This window comes from Pelobates fuscus, chromosome 10 (assembly GCF_036172605.1).
Source record: "Pelobates fuscus isolate aPelFus1 chromosome 10, aPelFus1.pri, whole genome shotgun sequence".
In the NCBI taxonomy this organism is placed as follows: Eukaryota; Metazoa; Chordata; class Amphibia; order Anura; family Pelobatidae; genus Pelobates; species Pelobates fuscus.
In genome coordinates, this window is record NC_086326.1 from 38,206,212 (window position 1) to 38,232,380 (window position 26,169).

Genomic DNA, 26,169 nt, shown 5'->3' on the forward strand with positions numbered 1-26,169 from the left:
TCACCTTCAAGCCTCTTTTCCAGCTAGTAGATATCCAACTCTCTAATCTTGTCAGCTCAACATATTGACTATCTTCAATTAGAATATCACTTTCAAAACTCAACAAAGACCTAATTTACAAAGAATCTAATTATTGACATTGTCACTGTGGAGCACAAAGCTGTAAATCCAATCTTTCAAAATCTTGTGTGCATTTATTCTTGTTTGCTTTGATTCCCCCCTTACAATACCTGTATACTAAAATATTTGTTACAGGGTGCTCAATAAACAAAATTTAATTAACTTTATTTTCTTTTTTACTACAGAAAAATAAATTTGCTGCAGAACTATATCACTTAAATTAAATAATCTAAGGTCCTGTAACTGGCTGCTTTAAGAAAATAATGCTGGCAAATTCTATGTATTAGGGCTTTTGTTTCAAGATTTAGTAACAATTTTCCTTCTTCGGATATATATCAGGTTAGGATACGCGTTTAATAGTTATAAAGCAAAGCATTCATTGAAAAGAATAATACAACGTACAGTCTGCTTTCTCCAGGCTCACTGTCTTCTGGCCACTGTGCAAAATCTTATTTTTAGCCAAAACCTAGAGGAAGGAAAGGAAAGTAATACAAATGTGCTACGAACAATAAGAGCTGGTTCAGAGAGAACACATTGGATTGTGATAGAGGAGAAAGAGAAAATGCATGGATTAGCAAGTGTGTGGTATAGCAAATAATATAAAGATAGACAATGAGTGGATGGGCCATCAAGGAAAATGGTGAAAGAAGTACAGAGAAAGAACATGAGATAGCAAGTTAGATAGTGAGAGATAATAAAAGAAAGATCTACTGTGACTGTGGGTGAGTATTGAATAACCAGAGAGAGGGTTGGGGACAGCAATTAAGAAAAGTAATTTAAACTCTTTAAGATAAAGAGATAGTGAGGCTGCAAGTGGTAATCACACCCCGAATGCTCTCTCAATGCCTCTCTAAGTTTCTCATATGTATGGTCTGTGTTGGCATCTTCTGGAACATGCTATATGATGAGTTTCATACCATGTTGGCTCAGGATTACCCTTATCTAACATGTTATGATGCTAGAGGACCTGGGAATTCAGAGTTCCAAAATATTCAGTCTGTGAACGTTACAATCCCGTTAGTTTAGTTGCCCCAACTAGAGGTAATGCTCTAAGGAATACCTTTGAGGAACTTGTAGTTATCCCTGTTAATAAGAAAAGGATAAATGCAGTAAGTGTCTTTCCAAGTTTCCATGGCAACTTGCTTTACCCATATATAAATAAAAATATATATGTGTATATATATATATATATATATATATATTACATAGTTACATAGTTACATAGCTGAAAAGAGACTTGCGTCCATCATGTTCAGCCTTCCTCACATTTGTTTTTTGCTGTTGATCCAAAAGAAGGCAAAAAAAAAAAAACAGTTTGAAGCACAATTTTGCAACAAGCTGGGAAAAAAATCCTTCTTGACCCCAGAATGGCAGTCAGATTTATCCTTGGATCAAGCAGTTATTACCCTACATTGAAAGATTATATCCTTGAATATTCTGTTTTTGCAAGTATGCATCCAGTAGCTATATAATTCAAAGCTACTAAAATAAAGTAGTATATAATTCAAAGCTACTAAAATAAACATTAATGGGAATAATGCAAAGTTTGTGCATTTTTTAAAAATTATAATGGACATAAGTATTTTAATTGTAAGAAACCTGAAGGAGTATCGTGGATTTCCATAGCAACCCGATCTTAACCATTGTGCTGGCCCACATAGTAAGGATGTTCCAGTTTTTACATATAAATTGATACAAATTCTACATTAACAATGGATTTAGTTGATGGGTCAATAATAATAAGTGGTTTGGTGAATCTGTAAATATATTATAGATAGGGTTCTTGTGACTGAGACCATGCACTTGATTCTAATAAGTGGGGTTAAAATTGCAGGCAATCCATGTCTATTCACACCATTGATAAAGCCTTGTTTTTGGTGAAATATGTTGAGAGACATACTTGTATGGCACTAGTGTAAAGACCTGGAGGGTCTTGGAAAAGGCATCCAGAAAGGGTAAGTCTAGAAAATGGGAAAATCCAGGATTCTGACATGTCCCTAGATTCTTCTCACAACATGTCTGATCATTTGACAGTGGGGTCTATAAACTAAATGTCTCATTTAGATGATCTCTCTGTTTCTTGATATGCTCCACTTATTTCTACAACACTGATGATTTTGGTTGGGCACGCAGGATCACAGTGTTATACTGATTGACCATGGTTTCTTGCATTAGTGGTTGAAAGTCCATGAAAAAAAGAAACCATTTTGGGGTATAGGGCCAGAAGGACTATAACTTCATTCTAGTTTTTCTACTGGATCAGAGTGAAAAGCTCAAACTAAAACTCCTAATAAATATTATAACAAATAGTAAAATTCAAGAACATGCCATGGTGCCTGTTTAAGATCCTTCCTGTCTAACCCTCCGTGCTTGCAGGCTTCTGTGTAGTTCATAGAAAAGAAGAATTTGGCAAGTTTTGTCAGTCAGATTTTTGTTGCTTGATGCTGAGACTGACTATACACAAGTAGAATTTAATTTGGTAAAAGCAGGAGGAACAGCACCGGAGCTTTGGGGAAGGTAGTTCTGGGCAATAGATCTCAGCTATAAAACTATTTTGAATGTAAATGTTTTAACTCTGAATAAACTCAATGCAACCCATTAGTGAATAAAATGTATGTTTTCCCATTCAAGTAACATTTAGTGATACCAACAATATAGGATGGTACAATGTAAAAATATGATTTCACATACTTTTTATATCAAATGATGGCAAATTAATAGATGCCATTATTAATAAACCCCATGAGTGCCTAGAATAAATCCCTTTCCCTTGAAAAAAATTATACATACAACAAAGAATACTTTGACTTCATTGACTTCGTTGACTTCATTGACTTCGTTGACTTTTTTCACTTCCTTGACCTTTTTTTCTCCAAGGTCATAATCAACACGGACAGCTATGTTCTCATGACAAAGTGCAGCACTCTTTACAGGGTGAATATACACAGAGTCTTGACTTTTCACATAAATGCCTTCCAGATATAGGTAACTGGTACCGTACCGGGCAGCAATACGATCCCTCTTATAGTCTTCATTTTTCTCATCAGTGAATGCCTATTATACAAATATTGTGTGGTTAAGTTCTCTGTATGTACTACATATTGCAAACTGCAACTCTAAAATAACCAATATGTCCTAGTCTGTATAATGGTAACAAGACTATTGCAACAGTAAAATTAAAAAAAAATAGTCAAAATAATACAAGCACAATGATTTGAATAAAATTTGCCCATTAATATGCTATTTTTGCATGTTCAAATATTTGCAATTTTTCTTATAAGAAAAGAACCCACAAGGTCCACACATTACATTTCAAATAGTAGGAACCACATAGAATTAGGGGTGATAATTTCTGATGACTTAAAGGTAGGCAATGTAATATAGCAGCAGGAAATGCAGCAGGAAAATGCTAGCAGAATGCTTGGTTGTATAGGGAGAGGTATTAGCAGTAGAAAGAGGGACGTGCTCATGCCATTGTACAGAACACTGGTGAGACCTCACTTGGAGTACTGTACACAGTACTGGAGACCATATCTTCACAAGGATATTGATACCTTAGAGAGAGTTCAAAGAAGGGCTACTAAACTGGTTCATGGATTGCAAGATAAAACTTACCAGGAAAGGTTAAAGGATCTTAACATGTATAGCTTGGAGGAAAGACAAGACAGGGGGGATATGATAGAAACATTTAAATACATAAAGGGAATCAACACAATAAAGGAGGAGACTATATTTAAAAGAAGAAAAACTACCACAACAAGAGGACATAGTCTTAAATTAGAGGGACAAAGGTTTAAAAATAATATCAGGAAGTATTACTTTACTGAGAGGGTAGTGGATGCATGGAATAGCCTTCCAGCTGAAGTGGTAGATGTTAACACAGTAAAGGAGTTTAAGCATGCGTGGGATAGGCATAAGGCTATCCTAATTATAAGATAAGGCCAGGGACTAATGAAAGTATTTAGAAAACTGGGCAGACTAGATGGGCCGAATGGTTCTTATCTGCCGTCACATTCTATGTTTCTATGTTTCTATGTTTCTAGAAAGGGAGGGAATTGCAAAATAGAGGACAGTAACTGAACTGGAAACAAATTACGTGGAGATTTTTTTTTCAGTTGGCCACTTTGGCCTTTATTTTAGTCTTTATTTTTAAATTCTCTTAGATTTAACTTTAAATTCCCAACAATTGTTACTTTAGTGAATAACTTTGCTAGTATTACTGCTGTTTGCCTTATTTACGGAAGGAGTGTTCCTAGCACAGCTAAACATTGGACTAGCTATCAAAGTGCAACTTTGAAGAAACATACTTTGAATGAAAGGCAATGAAAAGATTTTAAAGCCAAATTTGTTAATATATATTTTTATTATTCCTGTTCTATGTTAAATGTTGTATATATTTGTATTAATATTGTTTTTGTATTTTATTGTACCATAATGTATAATGCAATGTTTTGTGGACCCAGGACATACTTGAAAATGAAATCTCAATGTATCTTTCCTGGTAAAATATTTTAGAAATCAATAAATAATTATAGTGCATCAAATGCATTAAAAATAAGCAGAGATGGGTCCTGGTAATGACAGAGAGTGGATAAATGCTGTGAGAGCTATGCTTAAAAACAGGCTACATTGACTAAAACAATTAACTTCAGGGCTGAACACCCAACCACTCACAGCCCCTTTTCAGACAAGGAGCACAGATGGCCCCAAACTGGCACACCAAAGTGGGAGATAAGCCTAAATTTGTTCCTGTGGAATCAGGGATATGGTCAGGATGAACCCCCTCTATTATAGCCGGAGTTGGGCTCAGGATCCCAAGGTCAGTGCAAAAATATGTTTTGGTCTTAGCACAAACTGATGCTATTCTCTTCTAAGGATCACGCGAGAGCCCCTAGCCCCTGATGCGCGCGTTTTGCCCACAGCTCTACAGTAGGAGTTATTCTAATTAGTGCAGATACATATTTTTCTAGCACTATTTACACACACTCCAGTGCCTCTTTTTGACCAAAAAGCACTGTGAATGTGGACATTAATTGTGCAGACACATTTTTGTCTGTATTAGCTACATATATATCCCATGCTTGTATATACACATAGGGACAATGAAGACTATATATTGTCACATGTAACCAAATGTTTCTTTTAGGCATCTTACTGTTACATGTATTAGACATTCGATGCAGGTATCTTTGTGTTAAGAAAGCATGGTTTACTGATCTAATCATCACTATATGCAGCCTATTTGTTCCTTTGGGACTCTACTCACCGTATATATCTTTATTGTTATAGTTCTATCATCTAGCAATTTTATTGCCAAAACCTTATGGTTTTTGCATACAACTAGGAGAAGGATCCTGAAAACTTTTGAACAGGACCTCCTTATTTAGACCTAGATTGCAGTTTATAAGTGTGAGTTTGCTTTCCCTTTAGGACAATTTACCTTTATGGTTAATTTATTACTCTATATATTGTGTAATTTTAGTGACAATTGCTATTTACTTTTCTTACATGTATAGCTAGCATACCATTTATTTTAACTATACTATTAAAAGCTATATTTTATATTTAAGGGCACTCACCCTCTCTCTCTTTTTTTCTCACTACTATTGTGGCCTCCAAAGGGTTAGCCCCTATATGAGTGCATTCCCTTGCTTCTAGTCTCTTTTTCTATGGAAGAGAACTCATCTCGCTCTACAGACTAAGGACCGATTTGGTCCTCAGCTAAGGTGATACACTGACATGGACTTTCTAAGCACCAGGATGACATAAGATTTTATGCCAACAATGAGCAGGGTCTGATAGTTTGCTCACAATGTGACAAACCTACCCAAACTTAGATAATTTTGTTGATGGTAGATTAAGTATAAATTGTTCTATTAATATTAATGCATATCCTTTTTGGGGCTCTAGCAGAGCCAAAATTACTATAAATACTATGATTATTATGTTAAGCAATGAGTGTCATCAGCAATTACTGCATTATATAGCTTACTTAGAAATATCAAAGATATGTGCACACCTGTTTCCCACATTAATAATATACCTAGTTCTAACCTCATGACAACTACCGCTATAATTTGCCCCTACAGTAGATGTTCCATAGTGCCTACTCTATCTATGTGCTCACCATGTGTGTTACCCCATCTTGAATCAGGATACAAAGGTTATGATGCTAAACACAGTGTCAGGTTCCTCTTTAATAGTATTATCAGGGATAACTCGATCACATGGTAAAAGCACACCTCAAATTGTATGTAAGTTACATTTTTATATTTTATGTTGCTTTACAGGTGGTCCTCATTTTAAAACCTAAGTGTTTTATGACGGCTCATACTTACGACAAACTCTCTAGCGTGGGGGTAAGTGCAAGCCATCGTAGGAATTAGAGAGATTTCCTGCTCTGCTGCTTTCGTCTATACTCAAGGAACTTTCCCCAAACATAGACAAACGCACCAGACCAGGGAATCCCTCTAATCTGGGAAATTTTCCCCGAACATGTTCGGTGCGTTCGTCTATGTTCGAGGGATTTTCGGAATGGAACCCGGTTGGTAAGTGTGGAGTACCTGTACTTCCCTTTTAAGTTCATGCTGGTTGGATACCACTTCCCTTTTGGTGATACACTTGAACCATTGTGCCTATACTCGGTGGCTTGAGCTCATGGTTTACATGCTACTGTTTTACCGGGTGGGATGAGGAAGCCAACTACTATCACCTTCACACGAATTATAACACAAAATGGCCAACTCTTTAAAACTATACTCTATAAATGCTAGAGGCCTTCATATGCCAGATATGTGCAGATTACCTTCTAAAACATAAATACTTCCCAAGCCACTATTGCATTCTTTCAGGAAACCCACTTTTGCTCTAGTAACCCACCATCTTTTAAATCCAATACATATAAATACTAGACATATTTTCACACATGATCTAGCACAAAATCCACTTTATACAGGTCAACAAACTAACAAAAAAACAAGTTCACCTTATTAAGTGCCTATTTCGGGCACCTATTATTCCAAAATAATCTTTATGACACCTGAATAGTCAAAGATCCCATCGTCTGAGAGTATACATTTTTTTCCTCAGGACACCATGGTTACTCCAGAATATATATATATGTCTGATGGACATTGTTACATTGCCCAGGTTTCAAAGAGTGGAGGTGGGGTCCTTCTCTTGGCCGGATCATACACCTATCACTACCATCATAGCATCCTTATACCTCACTACTGGGAGAGGTGCTTGGAAATTAAATGAGTCCCTTTTGGATGACCTTAACAAATCTGATGATACCTCTCCTAGTCAGGTATGGCTAGCTCACAAAGAAGTTATGTGGGGCCATCTGATAAAATTGGGCAAATAAGTAACTCAAAAAGAAAAGAACAGAGCCTAAATAAAGATATGAGACACGGTAGTGGTAGGAAAAAATGGGGGATAACCCCTAAATTGTTAACTTGTATGAATAAAAAAGAAAAAAGAAAAAAACTACCATTAAGTGTCTCAACATCATGATAGATATTGTCACAATTGAAATGGACGTTAAAATATAACTTTTAATGGATATACTAAAATGAAAAAGCGTAAAAAATAAAAACAAAAAGCACAAGGCTAAATCAATGTCCTATAAACTGGCTAAGGCACTGCACCCTCCAATAGGAGAAATAGCAAGGAAAGTATCAGTACGAAGAAATAAGATACTTAATAGTATAGAAATTTAACACTTGCTATAAAAAGTGTGGCTGAAATAATAGAGGGGAGTGTACAGTGCTTATATCCTCTAGACTCCTCCTGCAGGACAGAGTCTGCTGGATATGAAACAAATGCCTCTTGTGCTCAAGTAGTTAAACAGCACACCAATATGGTTGCAAAACTGCTGCACTAGTGGTGAAGAGGCAGAGAATGCCTGTGAACTAGGAGGTATAAGAGGCAGTGAACAGCTAGGATTTGTGGTAGCAATCGATATAAATATATAGAATTGAAAAATCCTAATGCTGGCTTTGATAAAGAGTCTAAGTGCCTTCGAGGGAACCCCTTAATAAATGCCTATACTGCTTCTCTTAACCCCCATAGAGAAATAGTAGACAGAGTATAGGAATAAGAGAACGGATGCCTAGATATAAGAGCAGGTTCGCTGGTGAGATCGCGACTGTGTAAGTGCAGCAGCAGAGGTATAGCTAGCTAGGCGTCCTGAGCCCCTGACGCACGCGTTTCGTTTAGGTTACACATCAGAGGGGAACTGAAGACAGGTAAGTATCAGTCTTTTATATGTGAGGGCAACCAATAGGGCTAGGGGGGAGGGGCTTAAGTTGCCTCACTTCTGGTTGTTAACCCTATCGATACTACACTGTGGCAATGTGACAATATATGTGCATAAAGTGAGAATGAAAGTGGAAGCTTATACAAGGGAAAAAGGACATTAAAAATAAATATAAATATGGGAAAGAAGATAAATATGAATATAAGATGAATGAATGAAAAATAGAAAATAATATGGCCATATATAATATAGATGACTGAAATGGGAAAACCGAATAACGACAACTAGACATTTCTCAGCTTATTATTATAAATCTGTATCAATTGTTGGTACAGTAATCAGTAATAACTGCAATTGACCTCTGGAGTGATTCAACCAAGTAAAAGGTAAAAAAGGTGCAAAATGAAATAAAAATAATGAACTGGCCATTTGAAATATATAAGGAGTAGCAACCTAGGATAATGTTGTACAAAATGTTGAAGAAGTGGAGCGCTGAATTATTGATTGGAATGGAAGGGTATACAAATAGGGAACCTAACAACCTATTAGAAAAATATATAATATACAATAGAAGCAGGTTATACCCTTAACCTTTAACTGCAGTCTCTATTACTACAGTAATGTGGATGAACCTATCTTTCCTTGATAGTCAAACACTAATCTGTCACAAATAGCAAAAAATAGAATCAATTATAGATCTTCTGTATTAGATGCAACAGACTCAGTAATAAAGTCCAATTTTGGTCTGTGCAAATTTCTTTATCCCAGGTATTCTCTTCAGTAGCAACACTCCACAATAGAGTTTAATATATGAAAAAAATATATGCAGAGAAAAAAAAAATATATATACATATATAATTAATGAAACTCTGTATTATTGAAATGCTTAAGAAATAGTCAAAAATGAATTAAAAAATAAAACTTGCTTTATTTAGCTCTTTGCTGAAATCAATTTCTAAAAGTTCAAGTAAAAGGTTTTCATAAATTAATGACAGAAAAAACTTCATTGGCATATGTCTATCGGCTGATTTGCAAAGTGCATGTTAAGGCAGACCTTGTATTGCTCACGGCGTCCCGGATCAGCAGCTTGATGTTGCCTTGCTGGATACAATAGGTAAGTGTGCCCTAGATGCTGGCTTGCAGTGATCAGCCCTCAGTCCTTCCAGACGCGTTTCTCCGGCACAGCGGCTTTTTCAATGGATGTGGACTGTCGGGCAGTTGCTGCTTATATAGTAACGTATTTTCATCCAATTTTCACATATCGGTAAGCACACATTATTGGTTGTCTTACATACATTTTACATTTAATATTGTTACATTATCATAATACTGGCATGTGTTTTCAAGTTCTCATTCTTAATCTTTAAGTATTATGTTACAATTATTGTTGCTGTTTGTAACCATAGTAACTCCCGCTGAATATCAGTTTTAAACGTAACTGTCATTTACTCAGATGTTTATTGCATTGATACATTTACGGATGAAAAGTCAATTTTAATAATGTGTAACAGTTCACATTATATTCATACCTATCTAAGAGGGAAGTAATTAAATGGACAAATTGAAAAACGGATTTTGATACAGATAGTACTAATATATATTTCATCTAATACTGCAATCATTTTCATTTGCAGGATAGAGTGCCTAAACTGCTGGTTCAAATTAGTACTGACTGGTACTATGTTAATATAGGACTTTCTCACTATCTTACCACATACATTTCTTAAAGGGACCTTGTCCTCATTTTAATTTTTAATTAGGACATAGTGGGATAGAATGTTTTACCATATATATTTATTAAAGGGACCTTGTCTTCTTTTTGATGTTTAATTGGGACATTATAAGATAGGAATAAGCTGTCTCAATGGCAGTATTAAAACCTAGACATGAATGCAAAAAATGTCCTACATAATTAGGCAGAGTGAGACTCTCAATATCGATAGTTGTGGATTTGAAATTCCTAAACTAGATAGTGGTGGCGTAAATGTATAAAAAATATAAAATAAAAATAAATGGGATATAAAGAAAAATACATATACGAATAAAAATACCAATAAAGATAAAAATAGAAATAAATAAAAGAATAATAACTAAAAAATAAATAGAAGTAATAATAAAAATAAAAATAAAGATAAAAATAAAAAGAAATAAAAATAAAGATTAATAAAGATAAAAATAAGAATAAAATAAAGGATAAAAATATGGATATAATACCGCCCACATTGGAGGGACCTATCCTACTCATTTACTTAATTGCGATTTTTTCTTGTTATTGTGAAATATTTTGAAATCTTTTAGATTCTTATTAAAGGAGCTTCCTAGTTAATTTTATAGCATTCTTCTATTTCTCAAATTAGTGTTATATACGAATTATTGGCTTGTTTTAAGATGATTCAACCTAGAAAGTGGCATAGTTCGAATTCTGCATTCAGACCATTTGGTTGCAATGTATTTAAAGTATATATCCATTTCATTTCTTGTATTCCCAACTGCTTTATATGGTCTCCACCTCTCCAATGTTTTTTTACTCTACATATGGCTTTAAAATTCAGGAGACTCATATCTGCTCCGTGGTACTCTGCAAAATGGGCCGATACCGTATGTTGCATATACTTCTTCTTAATATTAAGCATATGCTCTCTTATTCTAATGTACAGTTGTCTTTTCGTCCTACCCACGTACTGGAGTCCACATGGGCATTCCAGTACGTAGATAACATGTGTACTTTGGCACGTAATAAAGTCCCGAATTCTAAATACTTCGTTATCATCTTTGGACTTTCTTTTTGTAATTTCATGTACTCCTTTCATTGAGGTATTTTTACTGGTCTTGCAGGTAATGCACTCATTGCAATAAAAGAAGCCTTTCTTTTTAGTCCCTTCTTTTTTGTTCATTTTTAGATGTTGATTTGTTAGTTTATTTTTAATATTCTTGGCTCCCCTGAAAATTACCCTCGGTTTGTCTGGTATAATACTAGTCAATAGTTTATCCTTTTCCAACAAGTGCCAATGTTTTCTTAGGATTTTTCTGAGTTTTACATTCTCCTTGTTGTAATCCAGAATAATAGGTGGGAACAGATTGGATTGTTGTGATGTTGTCTTGATGTCTTTTTCTTTTTCCTTTAGGAGGCTATTACGGTCTAGATTCTTCACTTTTATTAGTGCATCTTCCACTTCCTTAGAATCATAATTCTTCGTCAGAAATTTATGCTTTATTTTTTCCGCCTGTTCTATGTACACTTCTTGATCTGTGCAATTTCGTCTTACCCTTCTAAATTCATTGTATGGTACATTCTTTAACCATGCTGGAAAATGACAGCTCTCTTTCAAGATAAAACTGTTGACATCAACTTCTTTGAAGTGTGTCTTAGTTCTTATGGTGCCTGAATCTATATAGATGGTGAGATCTAGAAAATCTACGGCCGTAGTACTATGGACTGTATTGAGTATTACTCCCCAGCTGTTGTTGTTGGTGTATTCAAGGAACTTGTGCAGTTCTTCTGTACTCCCTTCCCATATAAAGAAGATATCGTCTATATATCTTCTGTAACTGTGGATGTTATTATTCCATGGGTGGGTATTCCAGATATGATTTTCTTCCCATTCACCCATGAAAATGTTGGCGAAACTGGGAGCAAATTTCGTCCCCATTGCAGTCCCTCTTTTTTGGAGATAAAATTGACCTTCAAAAAGGAAATAATTGTTCTTAAGGATAAACTCGATACCCTCGATGATGAAGTCAATTTGTGATTCTTCCAGGTCTTCAGTCTTACTCAGTGTGTTCTTTACCGAGTTGCAACCTAATTTGTGCTCGATAATAGTGTACAGTGATGTCACATCCATAGATACCAGAACAAAATTATCCCTCCATACCACGGAGGCCAATTCACGAATCATTTGTGTTGTGTCCTTTAGATGTGATTTTACCCTGAATACATATGGTTGTAAGAAAAAATCGATATATTGAGACAAGTTAGAGGTAATGGAGTTAATGCCGGAGATGATAGGTCTGCCTGGTGGTGCTCTCAGATTCTTATGAATTTTCGGCAGAAAATAGAATGTCGGTGTTCTAGGGAAATTTATGTTCAGGAATCTATATTCTGACTCCTTTAAAATTCCTGTCTCTCTAGCTTTCACAAGCATGTCCTTCAGTGTTATTTGTATGTTCTCCAATGGATCCTTGGATAGTTTTTCATAAGTTTCCTCATCTCCCAACAGTCTATCTGCTTCATTCAGGTAATATTCTTTCGTCATAATCACAATTCCTCCACCCTTGTCTGCCGGTTTAATGCATATTTCCGTGTTTTTTGATAGATTCTCCAGCGCTTCCGTTTCTTTCTTATCCACAACTATCGATATTGAGAGTCTCACTCTGCCTAATTATGTAGGACATTTTTTGCATTCATGTCTAGGTTTTAATACTGCCATTGAGACAGCTTATTCCTATCTTATAATGTCCCAATTAAACATCAAAAAGAAGACAAGGTCCCTTTAATAAATATATATGGTAAAACATTCTATCCCACTATGTCCTAATTAAAAATTAAAATGAGGACAAGGTCCCTTTAAGAAATGTATGTGGTAAGATAGTGAGAAAGTCCTATATTAACATAGTACCAGTCAGTACTAATTTGAACCAGCAGTTTAGGCACTCTATCCTGCAAATGAAAATGATTGCAGTATTAGATGAAATATATATTAGTACTATCTGTATCAAAATCCGTTTTTCAATTTGTCCATTTAATTACTTCCCTCTTAGATAGGTATGAATATAATGTGAACTGTTACACATTATTAAAATTGACTTTTCATCCGTAAATGTATCAATGCAATAAACATCTGAGTAAATGACAGTTACGTTTAAAACTGATATTCAGCGGGAGTTACTATGGTTACAAACAGCAACAATAATTGTAACATAATACTTAAAGATTAAGAATGAGAACTTGAAAACACATGCCAGTATTATGATAATGTAACAATATTAAATGTAAAATGTATGTAAGACAACCAATAATGTGTGCTTACCGATATGTGAAAATTGGATGAAAATACGTTACTATATAAGCAGCAACTGCCCGACAGTCCACATCCATTGAAAAAGCCGCTGTGCCGGAGAAACGCGTCTGGAAGGACTGAGGGCTGATCACTGCAAGCCAGCATCTAGGGCACACTTACCTATTGTATCCAGCAAGGCAACATCAAGCTGCTGATCCGGGACGCCGTGAGCAATACAAGGTCTGCCTTAACATGCACTTTGCAAATCAGCCGATAGACATATGCCAATGAAGTTTTTTCTGTCATTAATTTATGAAAACCTTTTACTTGAACTTTTAGAAATTGATTTCAGCAAAGAGCTAAATAAAGCAAGTTTTATTTTTTAATTCATTTTTGACTATTTCTTAAGCATTTCAATAATACAGAGTTTCATTAATTATATATGTATATATTTTTTTTTTTCTCTGCATATATTTTTTTCATATATTAAACTCTATTGTGGAGTGTTGCTACTGAAGAGAATACCTGGGATAAAGAAATTTGCACAGACCAAAATTGGACTTTATTACTGAGTCTGTTGCATCTAATACAGAAGATCTATAATTGATTCTATTTTTTGCTATTTGTGACAGATTAGTGTTTGACTATCAAGGAAAGATAGGTTCATCCACATTACTGTAGTAATAGAGACTGCAGTTAAAGGTTAAGGGTATAACCTGCTTCTATTGTATATTATAACCTAGGATAATGGCTAAGTAAATAGAGTACAAAGCTCATGGAGTATACATTCAATGGAGTGCAAATCTCATGGGTAGTGTTTTGTACATATTGTCCATGGATACATGATCATAGAAGGGAAAAGCAAAGGAAAAGAGTAAACCTAGTGGGAAAGACATTTATGTCTACTAGGTGAAACAGGTGATGGAGAGATTAAATCAAAAAAGAATCCAAGAAAGAGGGGTCAGAAGACATCTAATGAGAAGTCAAAGATAGCGTTTTTAATCACACTATCAAATTAGTTTTTAGTATGTTAAAAATGGGGAGTACCAGGATAAGTCCGTATTTAGAGCAGATAATGGACAATGACAGGATCTTTAAAAATGAGTCCATTAATTATGTTAAATCAGATAGAATGTAAATATTAAGAAGTAACTGATATTAGGACTATCCATAGTTGATATTGTACGATTCTAAGAATTAAAGATGGGTAAAGAGATACAAAGGGGGGTTGGGGGGTGATGATTGTCATTTACCCCCGGTCTACCTAGGTTATTAAAAAGATGTAAACAGAAGTAGGATCCTATGTTAGTTATGAATGAAGGAGTAACATTAAATTCTTCATTAAGACCATGAGGAGCCAGTGTTTTGAATTGATGTATCCATCTAGATTCTTTCTTGAGTAGTGTAAGGTTGAAGTTACCTTTTCTTGTATTGAGATGAATATGTTCCAGAATTTGGAAATTCAAATTGGTCGGATCAGTATTATGAAAAATTCTAATGTGATTTGCAACTGGTGTGGAAATGTTAGGATTTGTCACGGAATTAACATGTTGTAGCAGTCGCCTACGGAATTCCTGATATATTTTTCCCACATATTGTAATTTGCAGCTACAAGTGATGACATAGATGACTTTGGTTGTGCTGCAATTCATAAATTCTTTAATTGTATGTACTATTGTAGTATTAGTGCATACTACTGTTTTTGATGGCAGAATATATTTGCAAGCTTTAAAAAAAAAATTGGGCACCATCAAAAAGAAAAGGGAACATATTAAAAATGATATTCCTGAATAGTATGCTTTTGCAAGAATTCATCCAGTCACTGTTAAAAAATCCGGATAGACTTTGATAAAGCCACCTTTGAAGGCATTTTGTTCCACATTGTTCTTACTGTAAAAGAAAACCCTTTCTTTTGCCTTAGACTAAATCTCCTATCTTCCAGTCTAAATGAGTGACTCCTAGTACTATGTTTAGTCCTGTTTATCAATAGATTTCCAGAAAATGGTCTGTATTGGCCCTGAATATATTTGTATAATGCTATCATATCCCCTCTGAGGAGCTGTTTTTTATAACTAAACAGATTAAAATGTGTAACTCATTCTTCATAACTAATATCTTCTGTTACTTTTATTCATTTTTATGTAGCCTGTGTCTGCACTTGTTCTAGTTCCATAATATAATTCTTCAGAACGGGTGCCCAAAGGTGTGCTGCATATTCAAGGTGTGGTCTCCGCATTGATTTATAAAGAAGCAATATTATATTTCATCCATTTTTATACATGACAATACCTTATTGGCCTTGGCACCTGCTGATTGACATTGCACATTGTTGCCTAGTTTGTTGTCTATAACAATTCCCAAATCCTATTTAAGTATGTTATCCCTAATTCACTGCCATTTAGGGTGTAAGTTGATTGTGCATTCTATATCCCAGAGTGCCTAACTTTGTATTTAACTAAATTAAATACTGGCCTTTCAAGTAATGCTACAAATATGCTGATTCTACAGCGAACACACTCTTTGTCTGTGTCCATTCTTAACTGTTATTTCTCATTCTTTAATTTTCCTGTCATTCCATCCCGAGCCTCCCAGCTAAATAGTCAAGGTAAACAAACACCAGCAAAGAGATACCTGAGAAATCTAAAATATTTTTTACTTAGATAGTCATGGATGTGCTCATGTTTTTAGAAAATTAATTTCACTATATAAGCCACAATAATCACAATTCTAAAATTAGCCAAGCTGGTGAACTTTTTCAACTTGGCTATTTAGTCCTATATGTTTTTATTTTATTTCAATACACTGTATACTTCTATTTTATAGTAAACAGACCACTTTGTAAAGCAAGTTGGTCCTGTTTATATTAACACCATTAACGGGGAGCTCACCTTTAATGATACAGAGTCTGCACCCCATTTAGATGTGGACAGTTGAAATGAAACCTCCCCAGCAGAATCAGTGGTAAATGTCTCTGTTACGGACTCGTCTTTGAGAAAGGTGGTGAGGTGGACCTTCTGACCAGAAAGTGGCTTTCCATTAAATGATTCCAAAACCAACTGTAAGAATGTGGAAAAGAGATACAAGAAAAGCTTAAACAAAACAAAAAAAATACAATGTTATTTTCACATGAAGACAGCTTAAAGGGACACTATGGGCACCCAGACCACTTCAGCTCATTGAAGTAGTCTGGGTCCATATTGCCCTTAATTTACATTATACCACTGTTTGTCAGACAGCCACTAGAGGCGCTTCCTGGATGTTAACTGATTTTTGGTCCGGTAACTGATGGTGAATGTCCGGTAACTGATGGTGGACATCCAGCGTCAGAAATTTACCCATAGGAAAGCATTGATTTAATGCTTTGCTATGAGGAGGGCCTAATGCACATGAGGCACTCACCGTGCATGCGCATTAGTACACCCTTGTCTGTAACGTTAGAGGAGGTGGTCCCGTGCCCCAGCACCAAGGGAAATCGGCACTGAGGTCAGGTGCTTAAATAAAGTTTTTTTTTTACCCTTTATTCATGTTGGTGGGGGAGAGGGCAAGGGAGGAGGAGGCAGAGGGAGCTATAGTGACAGGAATAGAGCTTTGTATTCCTGGTACTATCGTATCCCTTTAATCTTTAATCCTTATATTATTATATCACCATCATGTTATATAAAATATGTTTGTATCTTTATATGGAATAGCTCCCTACATGTACATTTGGGATATACCTGGCACTGTGTGCGTGGAAATAAGATCACTTCCATGTTTACTTTGGGATATGTATAATGTCCCTGATATCCATATTAATTAGAATTCCCTATAAGTTCATTCTGGATGCATGCTGGCCCTGTGCCATATAAATAAAAACTCTTTATTTGCACTTTTGGAATAAATTGTACACTTTTCACATTGCAATTAAAATTCTTCCATATTTAAAACCATTGTTTTTTTCATGGAGTATGTGTAAAACACGGCTGTAATTTGCCCCTGAGCTATTTCTATTAGTATTAACTTTGTTTGTTACATGCTAATTTCCCACTGCGTTTAAAGGAACACTAAAATTACCAAAAGCACTACAGCATACTGTAGTGGGTATGGTGTAGGAGTTGCCCCCACTATTGTAAGGAGCAATTTTTAGAACTGTTTAGTTGCCACCCTCACCACTCCTGTTGCTCAGTGAAAGCTCCCTTTACTGAGCTAAGCCTGGAGGTGAAGCTGATGCTTTCATTCAATGCGCTACACCTACACTGCAAGTCTTAACACCCAAAACCTTAGTAAACTAATCATATGGGTTATATGGAGCTCTGTATTAAAAAAAAAAAAAAATGGGGCATTTTTTTTATTTCCTAAAAGATTGGCATGAATAATTGTACAGATTCTAAGCAGCAACTCCAGACATCAATAAACGGTAGAGAAAATTGCAAAAAAAAAAAAAAAAATGCTAACTTTTCTTTATTCCATGCAAATAGTATATAGAATATTTTTGTATTATTTGTGTATTACTACATAAACTGCGGGGCACTGTCCAACATCCATTTATGTTTTGGCACCTAGTCACATTTAAAGATAAGCCTTTTACACATCTGACAGTTCCTTACTCACCTTTCCTCTGTAGGGTGCACCTGGCTGAAAATAGGACTTTGAGTCTTTGAAAGAAATCTTGGTGAGTTGGGATGAAACATCACATTGTTGAGACGTGGCATTTATTGTTATTCCTGTGGGTCACATTAGGAAATGTTATATTAGTTTCTTGCCTCTATATTATACTAAACAGTTTCCCCATATATGTGTTCGGAAGTAACTATTATTTGCAAAGAAAATGTTAATCAGAGTTCAGCAAATTAGAAAGTTTATGTTTGTCTTGTGTAAATCTAGATGACGTGTTATGCACCATTTACCTTTGATGCAGAACTAATCATTGACCATAAAATTGAACTTTGATTAATGGATTAGTAATCCTCTTTTGTCTTTTGTCTTCCACTGTTAATTTTGTCATATAATACATAAATTTTCCTCAATTTCACCAGACATTGTTTCTTCCCCAATCTGCCATCATCCTCTTCACTGGACATTTATGTTTCTTTTTAGATCTCCAAGAAACTTCCTGCCATCATACCTTCTATTTCTAACAGATAGACACTATATTTATTTACTTATTCAGTGAAAGGAAGATTTGTTCCGCTGCTTTGGTTTGAACCAGAGCCAATGCACCCTTTGGGGGTAGTTACATAACTTGCTGATTTGCTGTGACTATTTATTTATTTATTCATCAATTTTTCCTTCCTTTCCTAACTTCTAAATTCACCCTTTTCTCACCTGTTCCTTCTTCCTCCAGAAAAGCCTCCACCACCAGCTTTCTGTCATAATTTGAATTTCGTATCTGGAATTTGGAGAGGTCCACAGTGGACTTGAGGCATCCAGAATTGTCATTCTAAAGAGAGAAGAAAGCTCATCCTTCAAAACATTGTGTGGGGTAAAAAGTTGCTACTTCAGTAGTCTGTCCTAAATCTCCTAGTCTTGCAGCCATCTTGAGCCACTTCCTATTCTCTAATATTTTTATTATACTTATTTGTAATTTTACTCAAACTTTACTCTCTCACTCACACTGACATAGGCTGCTCTATAAGCCTGATTCCCGTTACCTTCCCCCATAACTTTTTATTGCAAGTAGAAACACAGAACTTCAGATTTCAATTATTTGGCCATATAAAGTCTAAAATATTAGATGACCAATTAAGGACATACCATGCATGGGATATAATGTGTCTCCTAAAAATCTGTGTAATGCTATAACTATGTGTGCAGAGGTAGAAACTAGATCATAACTATTTTAAATTATATATTAAATAGTGTTAAAACTGCCCATTCCTGATACAAAGTTTTTCTGTAGATTTGGATTCTTGCTCAGGATTGAAATGTGTCTATTCCAGTCTTCTCTTAGATCGTATCAATGCCTACCATGTCTACTGGAATGCTTCTTTTTTAAATGAAAAATATATACTGGAAGTCAGCCATTACTTTCTCTTCTTCTATGTTAAGATTATATCCCCTTCAAACTATGCTCAATGTATGAACAACCATCTTGAACTACATTGTACAATAGCACTTTTCACTTTTTTTGTCTATTCTGCTCTGTTAGTCAGACTGTCACATCCTCTCTTGTATTAAGTCAATTTTTACTCACTTTCAATTATTTTGTTACTTCTCTTAAAAAAACAATCCCAACTTACACCTCTGTTCCCATCTCTCACCTTGGCTGTATGAAGATGACAAACATTATTTGCTCTCTCTTTATTTTCTCCCTCTTCACTGGAAGGTCCCCACCTCCACCAATGGGACCACCAACGCTTTTGGCAGATTTTGAAAGTCACAGTGCCTGGAACTGGTTGTCCAAATGTATACCTGATATACACATTGGGAAATTACACTTGGACTGTTCCTTAGCAATTCCCTAATTATACCAATCAAGAAACATTAAACCTGTGTCAATCAGCTCACTCTGTAAATCACACCTGTTCATTCTGAGTTACCACAAATTTGCTTCGAGTACTTCCCAGAGTACCTTGAGTATCTTGGGTGCACTGCTACCTGACACAGATGTCTCACCTGGCACATGTTGTCACTGTCATATTTGAGTCAAGAACTGTGATGGATGGTGGAGTTTGAAGACTCACTTCAAATTTAGGAAGCACTGAAGATAGAAGACAACATGCAACTGCAGGATTAGTTGTTATATGTTATACAGAAAGTTGAAATCATGTAAACAAAGAAGTCTGAAGATAAAAACAAGTTAGATGATGGGTGAATTGTAGTGAATTACAGAGAATGGATGAGTGTGTAGGAGGGTAGAAAAAAGTGTTCAAGAATATGGTATGGGCTGTAAAGAATTGGTCATTATGCAGTAGAATGGAGAAAGAGTAATATTTTAGACGCAGCAAAAGTCAAGTAGTTCAAATTATCTACAGACTTAAATATTTTGCAACACATCAGATTTTAAATCACATTTTACATCAAATATATACAAATATATGCGTCCACAATAACGATTTTGTGAATCTCTCACTTTCTCTTTTTTTATAGTGCTGCTTTTGTTTTAATAGCAAAAACATAATAATTTAATAAAAACACTCCTTTCTTTCCATCTATGGATTTATAATCTGGATAATTCTATTTTTTTTCCACTTGCCATACTCCTCTACAGTGAAGACGTGGTTTTTTAAATCAGTTTTTATGTTATAAGTTCCCAGGGCAGGCTCAGGAGACAGCTGAAATGAGAGGTCCACGATGCCACTGTTGGGGACGACATCTTTCCATTGAGCCAGGCGATTCCTCTGTGGGTCCTTTGGCAAACAACATGAATAAACATACGGCATTACAGACAGTGGTACTCTGTGTGTACACTGCATGGGTAAGATGTCAAGTTTTCCATGTATACTATGGGTTTATTTAAGGCAAGATCTGTCATAATTCGTTGTTTATGAAGAATATTCTTCACTGCACTGGATGTACAGGATGTGGATAGTGTGCCAAAAGCTGTCAATCTTCTTTTCAGTTATCTGTGAATTCTTTAATTGTACACTCTTGTAAACTACTCTGTACTAAATCCTGCAAGTACATACAACTATCATTAAATCCTCATTGAAAGAATGAGTGTGTAAGGTCAGCTTTAAAGGGATTCTACAGTGTAAGGAACACAAAGTGGTATTCCTTACATTATGGCTCCTCTCCCTCCCCATCATTAAAAAGGTTAAATTATAGTTTCTGTACTCATACCGACTCCAGCGCCAATATCCTTCAGCGCTGGGTCGGCGCTCTGGCTCCTCCAACATCCCCCAATCAGGAAAGGGCTACTGCACAGTGAACGCATTAGGCACTCCCATAGAAAAGCATTACTATTTTGATATTGCTTGTTATTTTGATATTTTTTTTTATAAATTATATATTTTTAGATATGTTAATAATTAAAAAAATATATTTTAAAACTTTCTATTATATTTGAAAGGCCAGACATCTACATAAAATATCAGCAGCCCTAAAGGTGCATGCTCTCTCTTCATCTCTCCTAAGTCTTGTCAATGAGGAATGTCTGGCTATCATACAATCAGGAATTTGGCCATCTTTGTAAGGTCAGGTAATGTTACACAGCGATCTTGCCCAGATAAAGTAATATCTAACATCAAATGTCTGGTTATTCCTTGCCCTCCCTCAGACATCCCAACCTTTTTCCATTTCTTCATAAAATAATAAAAAATATATAAAAATAAAAGTTATCCAATAGTCTATTCTTGGCATGCACACCTTAAACGTTCTCCTTTCTCCTGATCTATTTACACTTTTACAATTTCTTTTATTTCCAACTTTCTGTTTCAGATATACTTTATAATTAATGAAACTCATAAAATTAAATACATAGGGACACAACATTGTTGAAAAACAACAATAAAAGTATCAAATAATCAGTGTACAAGGTGTTAAATTGGCTAAACACAAGACTTTGGCAAACCATTTTAGGGGAAATTCATTTTATAGAGCTTTACATTATATTTACAGGATTCTATTTTTAAGAGAAGATGATTTCACGTTGGCATCAATTTACTTATATAGCATTAAGGTTAGATAGATTAGACACCACTCACCTGTAGCTCGATCAATGGATACTGACAAAAAGAGACACAGACAGAGTGAAATTGTCAGACAAATTGGAAACATACTGATCATAAAAACAAACTGTTACTTTACTTTGATTCAATGACAAAAAGAACCCTAATTTCATTGTCTTAATTATATTGTTTTGAAATAAAGCCTACACATTAGATTGTGCATTGAGTTGATTGCATACATTTTAGGCCTCCAGTTTTGATATTACAAGCCAGCAGACAATCATAAACAGTGGGCGGTAAACAATAAACAGTAGTAAATAATATAAAATTAATTATTTAACTTATGCATTGTTCTTTGCAAGTAATGTGGGTTTCAATCACATGTGTTTTCTATGCAGAGGAGGATGTTTGATAACATCTAGACTGGCAAAATCTCACAAAATGTAAATGCATTATTCTCTTTATTGATATTTATTTAATTGATAAATTACTCATTTAAAAATATATATATATTTATGCTGATTATCATGAGAAACCTAGTACGATTTTGTTGGTAGGTACATTTTTAACCTTCCCCTATTCCACCTTGATCATCAAGACGACTTAAGTTGCTCACCTTCTCATTGCTTGTCTCCAAATCCTGGTTGAGGGTAACTATACGGAAATTTACTACAGAGAAGAGAAAGACACAAGGTTAATGAATCACTTGTTCCATAACACAGACTATCCATGTCCAACTTGGAAGGCATTGTGGTTTTTTTTAAATTGTTCTATTTAATACATTGCTCTAAAACATTTATGGGGAGAATATATATTGATGAAAGAGCATAATACATTTGGGGCACAATAACTGAGTTGCTATTGTTTATTTTTATTTATTCGTTTTTTTGTGCAATCCCTTTTGGATTTCTTCCAGCAGGGGGCATCTGTAAGACACTAACAGACACAAAGCCCTAGAGGCAATACTTTTCAGTAACTTTTCTAGAACACGGTATTAATAAGGTATAAAGGTTAAATGTGAGATGATATGAACTGTTATTTTAAACATAGATCTGCTCAGAATTTTTAAGTACGGTACAAATCTGGGATTTTTTTTTAATAAAAGGAAAATGTTTATTGAAAACACTTCCATGCAAAATAAAAACATCAAGTCATCAAAAAACTAAAACGTAACTAAACTATATTTTAAATGAACACCTACATTCCCAATACAAAACTAAAAAAAAAAAAAAAATTGTGGTTAACATAATTTGCAAAGATAAACGGTAATCTTTATCATTAGCCAAATAATAAGCTTTTTCAGATTGGCACATAATTGAAGTTAGGAGCCTAAATGGGGAACAGTAAGACGTGGCAACTGAGCCCTGTATTAGGGTGTGATGTCGTCCCCTTTGCACATGCTTATTATTTAATTGTACTGCTTAATATTTAGTTTATGTTTGCATTCACCCAGCCATGTATGATTAGTTTACCTTTTTGTCCAGGTTTATATATAGACTTGTCTGTTTGGATAAAAGTTCCGTTCTGTTTTCTACGGATGGTCACAGATTTGCTGCTGAGTTGGTCAGAGGAATCCCCTGAGGTCAGTCCCCGTACTTCGATCTTTACTACTTCTTCGGTACCAGAGGGGGAAGGTACCTTAGACATAGAACACAATGAATATATGGCAAAGTTACACCGAAGGGAAATATGTGTTATTTAACCGGTGTTTGCAACTGGTGAAAAACTATGCAGTAGGATATTAACAAAATACATATATTGGTAAACTATAACTATACAAGTCCTGGCTCACGTGGTAATTATTATAGAAAACAACACAGGGTGATTAAAGAAATACACTCGGAAGGAATAGAGGAATAGGCATAGCAAGGTTATATAGGGACTACAGACCCCAAAAGTTATTAGTGATGTGAAAATTAATGTTGACAGTTGGTTTAGGATACTAAACATTTTCTTGGAAAGTATCCACATACTTTCTTTAGAAGTTAACAAGTAGACCTAAGTGACCCCCTTTTAACACATGGTGCTTATTTAAAAATGTATAATTCAGAAAAAGCACTTATTATACTCTGATAATGCTATTCTATTTGTGTTTTTCTATACATTCCTGTCCCACAAGACATTTTCTCACAGTGGTGAAGACAGGGAATGTATTTAAACGGACACTCCAATGTTTTAAGATAAAAAAAAAAAAGAAATCAATGTTCGGCAGATATGTCCCAATGTAAATATTCATGCATTTAGCTATAGATTTTTTAATTGGGGGTGTATCTAAATCAGCTTGCAAAAGCTAAATATCTATTGTCTGCAGCCTTGGGACGTCCTCCTCTTAAAACCCTGCCAAGACTTTCTGTAGGTGTCCAATCACAGACTTTCTAGTTCAACTCAATGAGAAGTCTTTCCAAGGCAGGTGCTCTGGATAATTGTGGCCTCTTGAGTTTAGCTTCATTGGAGTGTCTCAATAGGTAATAAAGTATCTGAAATACAGTGATCAACAAGTATCATGGAATGAATGGGATTAGTTTAATTATTATAGAAACGGATAACCTAAAGGAAGAATCGATGGAGAAAATAAAGTGGTCCTTGATGCAAATGCATTGACGTGTTATTGCATAATCCTTTTTTTTTAATCTAATAGAATTAGTTAGTGGCCTTAGATTGGTAATAACATTCACCTGAAAGACATCACAGTGAAATGGACCCTGGCTCGCGTCCTTTACAGTATGAAGGTTAGTGGTTCCTGATTCGGACTCTAGGTTTACCATCAAAGTGGAGTATTTACCAAGATTTCCATCCGTGTGAATGCAAAAGGTCCCATCAGATGGAAAATACAGAACAGATGGGACAAACAGACCGAAATATCTGCAAATACATTTTAGTTACATTTTATTTTATATAAATGTAGGGTAATATAACATAAATAGTTATACTATACATGTATATAGTATATATCCATCCACCTCACAGTTGTAGCATATCAAGATGCTGATTAGACAGCATGATTATTGCACTGGTGTGCCTTAGGTTGGTCACAATAAAAGGTAACTCTAAAATGTGCAGTTTTATCACACAGCACAATGCCACAGATGTTTTAAGTTTTGAGGCTCACACCTTTGTAATAATCATGCTGTCTAATCAGCATCTTGATATGCCACATTTCTGAGGAGGATGGATAATCTCGGCAAAGGAGAAGTGCTCACTAGCACAGATTTCGACAGATTTGTGAACAATATTTGAGAGAAATAGAGATTTTGTGTGCATAGAAAAAGTCTTAGATCTTTGAGTACAGCTCATGAAAAATGGGGGAAAAACTTTGTTCAGTGTATATATATATACCCCTCCCTGTTACAGGTGCCTCATCTCAGGTCCCTATTTAGCCTTGTACTGCAGAGAGCCTCAGATGGAATTTTTTCCCAAGTAAGTGGTTAATCTCATAAGAGCAGACATTAGACTGTGAGAGTAGGACCTGCCAAAGATGGGGTACATTGACGTTGTGGCAGGCTTATGCAATGTATGATCATATAATGTAACTAAATCCCCATTTTTTTGCCTAGATTAGGTGTTTTTAAAAAAAACTTTTACAAACTAATAAAATCTGTCAACATTGAAGTTGCTGTTTAGTAGATAGGAGAGTGCGCTGGATCTTGTGTATTTATTGTATAATATGGCCCCCAGCAGCACCCCATTTAAGCATGTTTAGGTGAGTGCAACCATCCCCCCATGTTTCCTATATATATATATATATATATATATATATATATATATATATTCTTGGGACCTTGGGATTGATTATCTTGGTGTGAAAACTTTGAACAATTTGTTACTTGTTTTTTTTTATGTTTTATTTTAACATTTATGCTTCAATCCAACACATCATTACAATCTGATGTCAGTGCTTTGAATGAACAATATTATCCTTGTTACTCAGTAAAACATTCCACTTTGAAATAGAATCAATTAAGATCAAGTTTTGCTTTATGGGTAGAATATGCCATTTTCAGCGTACACAATATAATGACAGTTGCGATGTGACTAGATGTAATAGGTATTGTATGTAATATTTTGTTTTCAAGCTATTTTATCAAACATGTTAAAATCTAAGGATGTACCTCAATTCCTGCTAATATTTAGGGTATAAAAGTAAAGCAGGGATTGTTTATGAAATTTTGTCCTAGATAATTTCTTCCCATCTTGAGTCAGTGGG

The 26,169-nt window shown here is 35.0% G+C and overlaps 1 protein-coding gene across 1 annotated transcript in view; it reads right to left on the reverse strand.

The window, feature by feature from the left end:
• LOC134574695 (alpha-2-macroglobulin-like protein 1) overlaps nucleotides 1–26,169 on the reverse strand; it is a 58,746-nt gene that overhangs the window by 29,838 nt on the left and 2,739 nt on the right. Inside the window, exons 3-14 of the mRNA XM_063433814.1 lie at nucleotides 24,641–24,827; nucleotides 23,438–23,603; nucleotides 22,582–22,634; nucleotides 22,002–22,022; nucleotides 20,552–20,705; nucleotides 19,972–20,056; nucleotides 19,617–19,767; nucleotides 18,682–18,796; nucleotides 17,968–18,080; nucleotides 16,266–16,433; nucleotides 2,911–3,174; nucleotides 523–586 (exon numbers count right to left, since the gene is read on the reverse strand). Of these exons, the coding sequence (XP_063289884.1) occupies nucleotides 523–586; nucleotides 2,911–3,174; nucleotides 16,266–16,433; nucleotides 17,968–18,080; nucleotides 18,682–18,796; nucleotides 19,617–19,767; nucleotides 19,972–20,056; nucleotides 20,552–20,705; nucleotides 22,002–22,022; nucleotides 22,582–22,634; nucleotides 23,438–23,603; nucleotides 24,641–24,827 (1,541 nt within the window). The remainder of the gene's footprint in view (nucleotides 1–522; nucleotides 587–2,910; nucleotides 3,175–16,265; nucleotides 16,434–17,967; nucleotides 18,081–18,681; nucleotides 18,797–19,616; nucleotides 19,768–19,971; nucleotides 20,057–20,551; nucleotides 20,706–22,001; nucleotides 22,023–22,581; nucleotides 22,635–23,437; nucleotides 23,604–24,640; nucleotides 24,828–26,169) is intronic.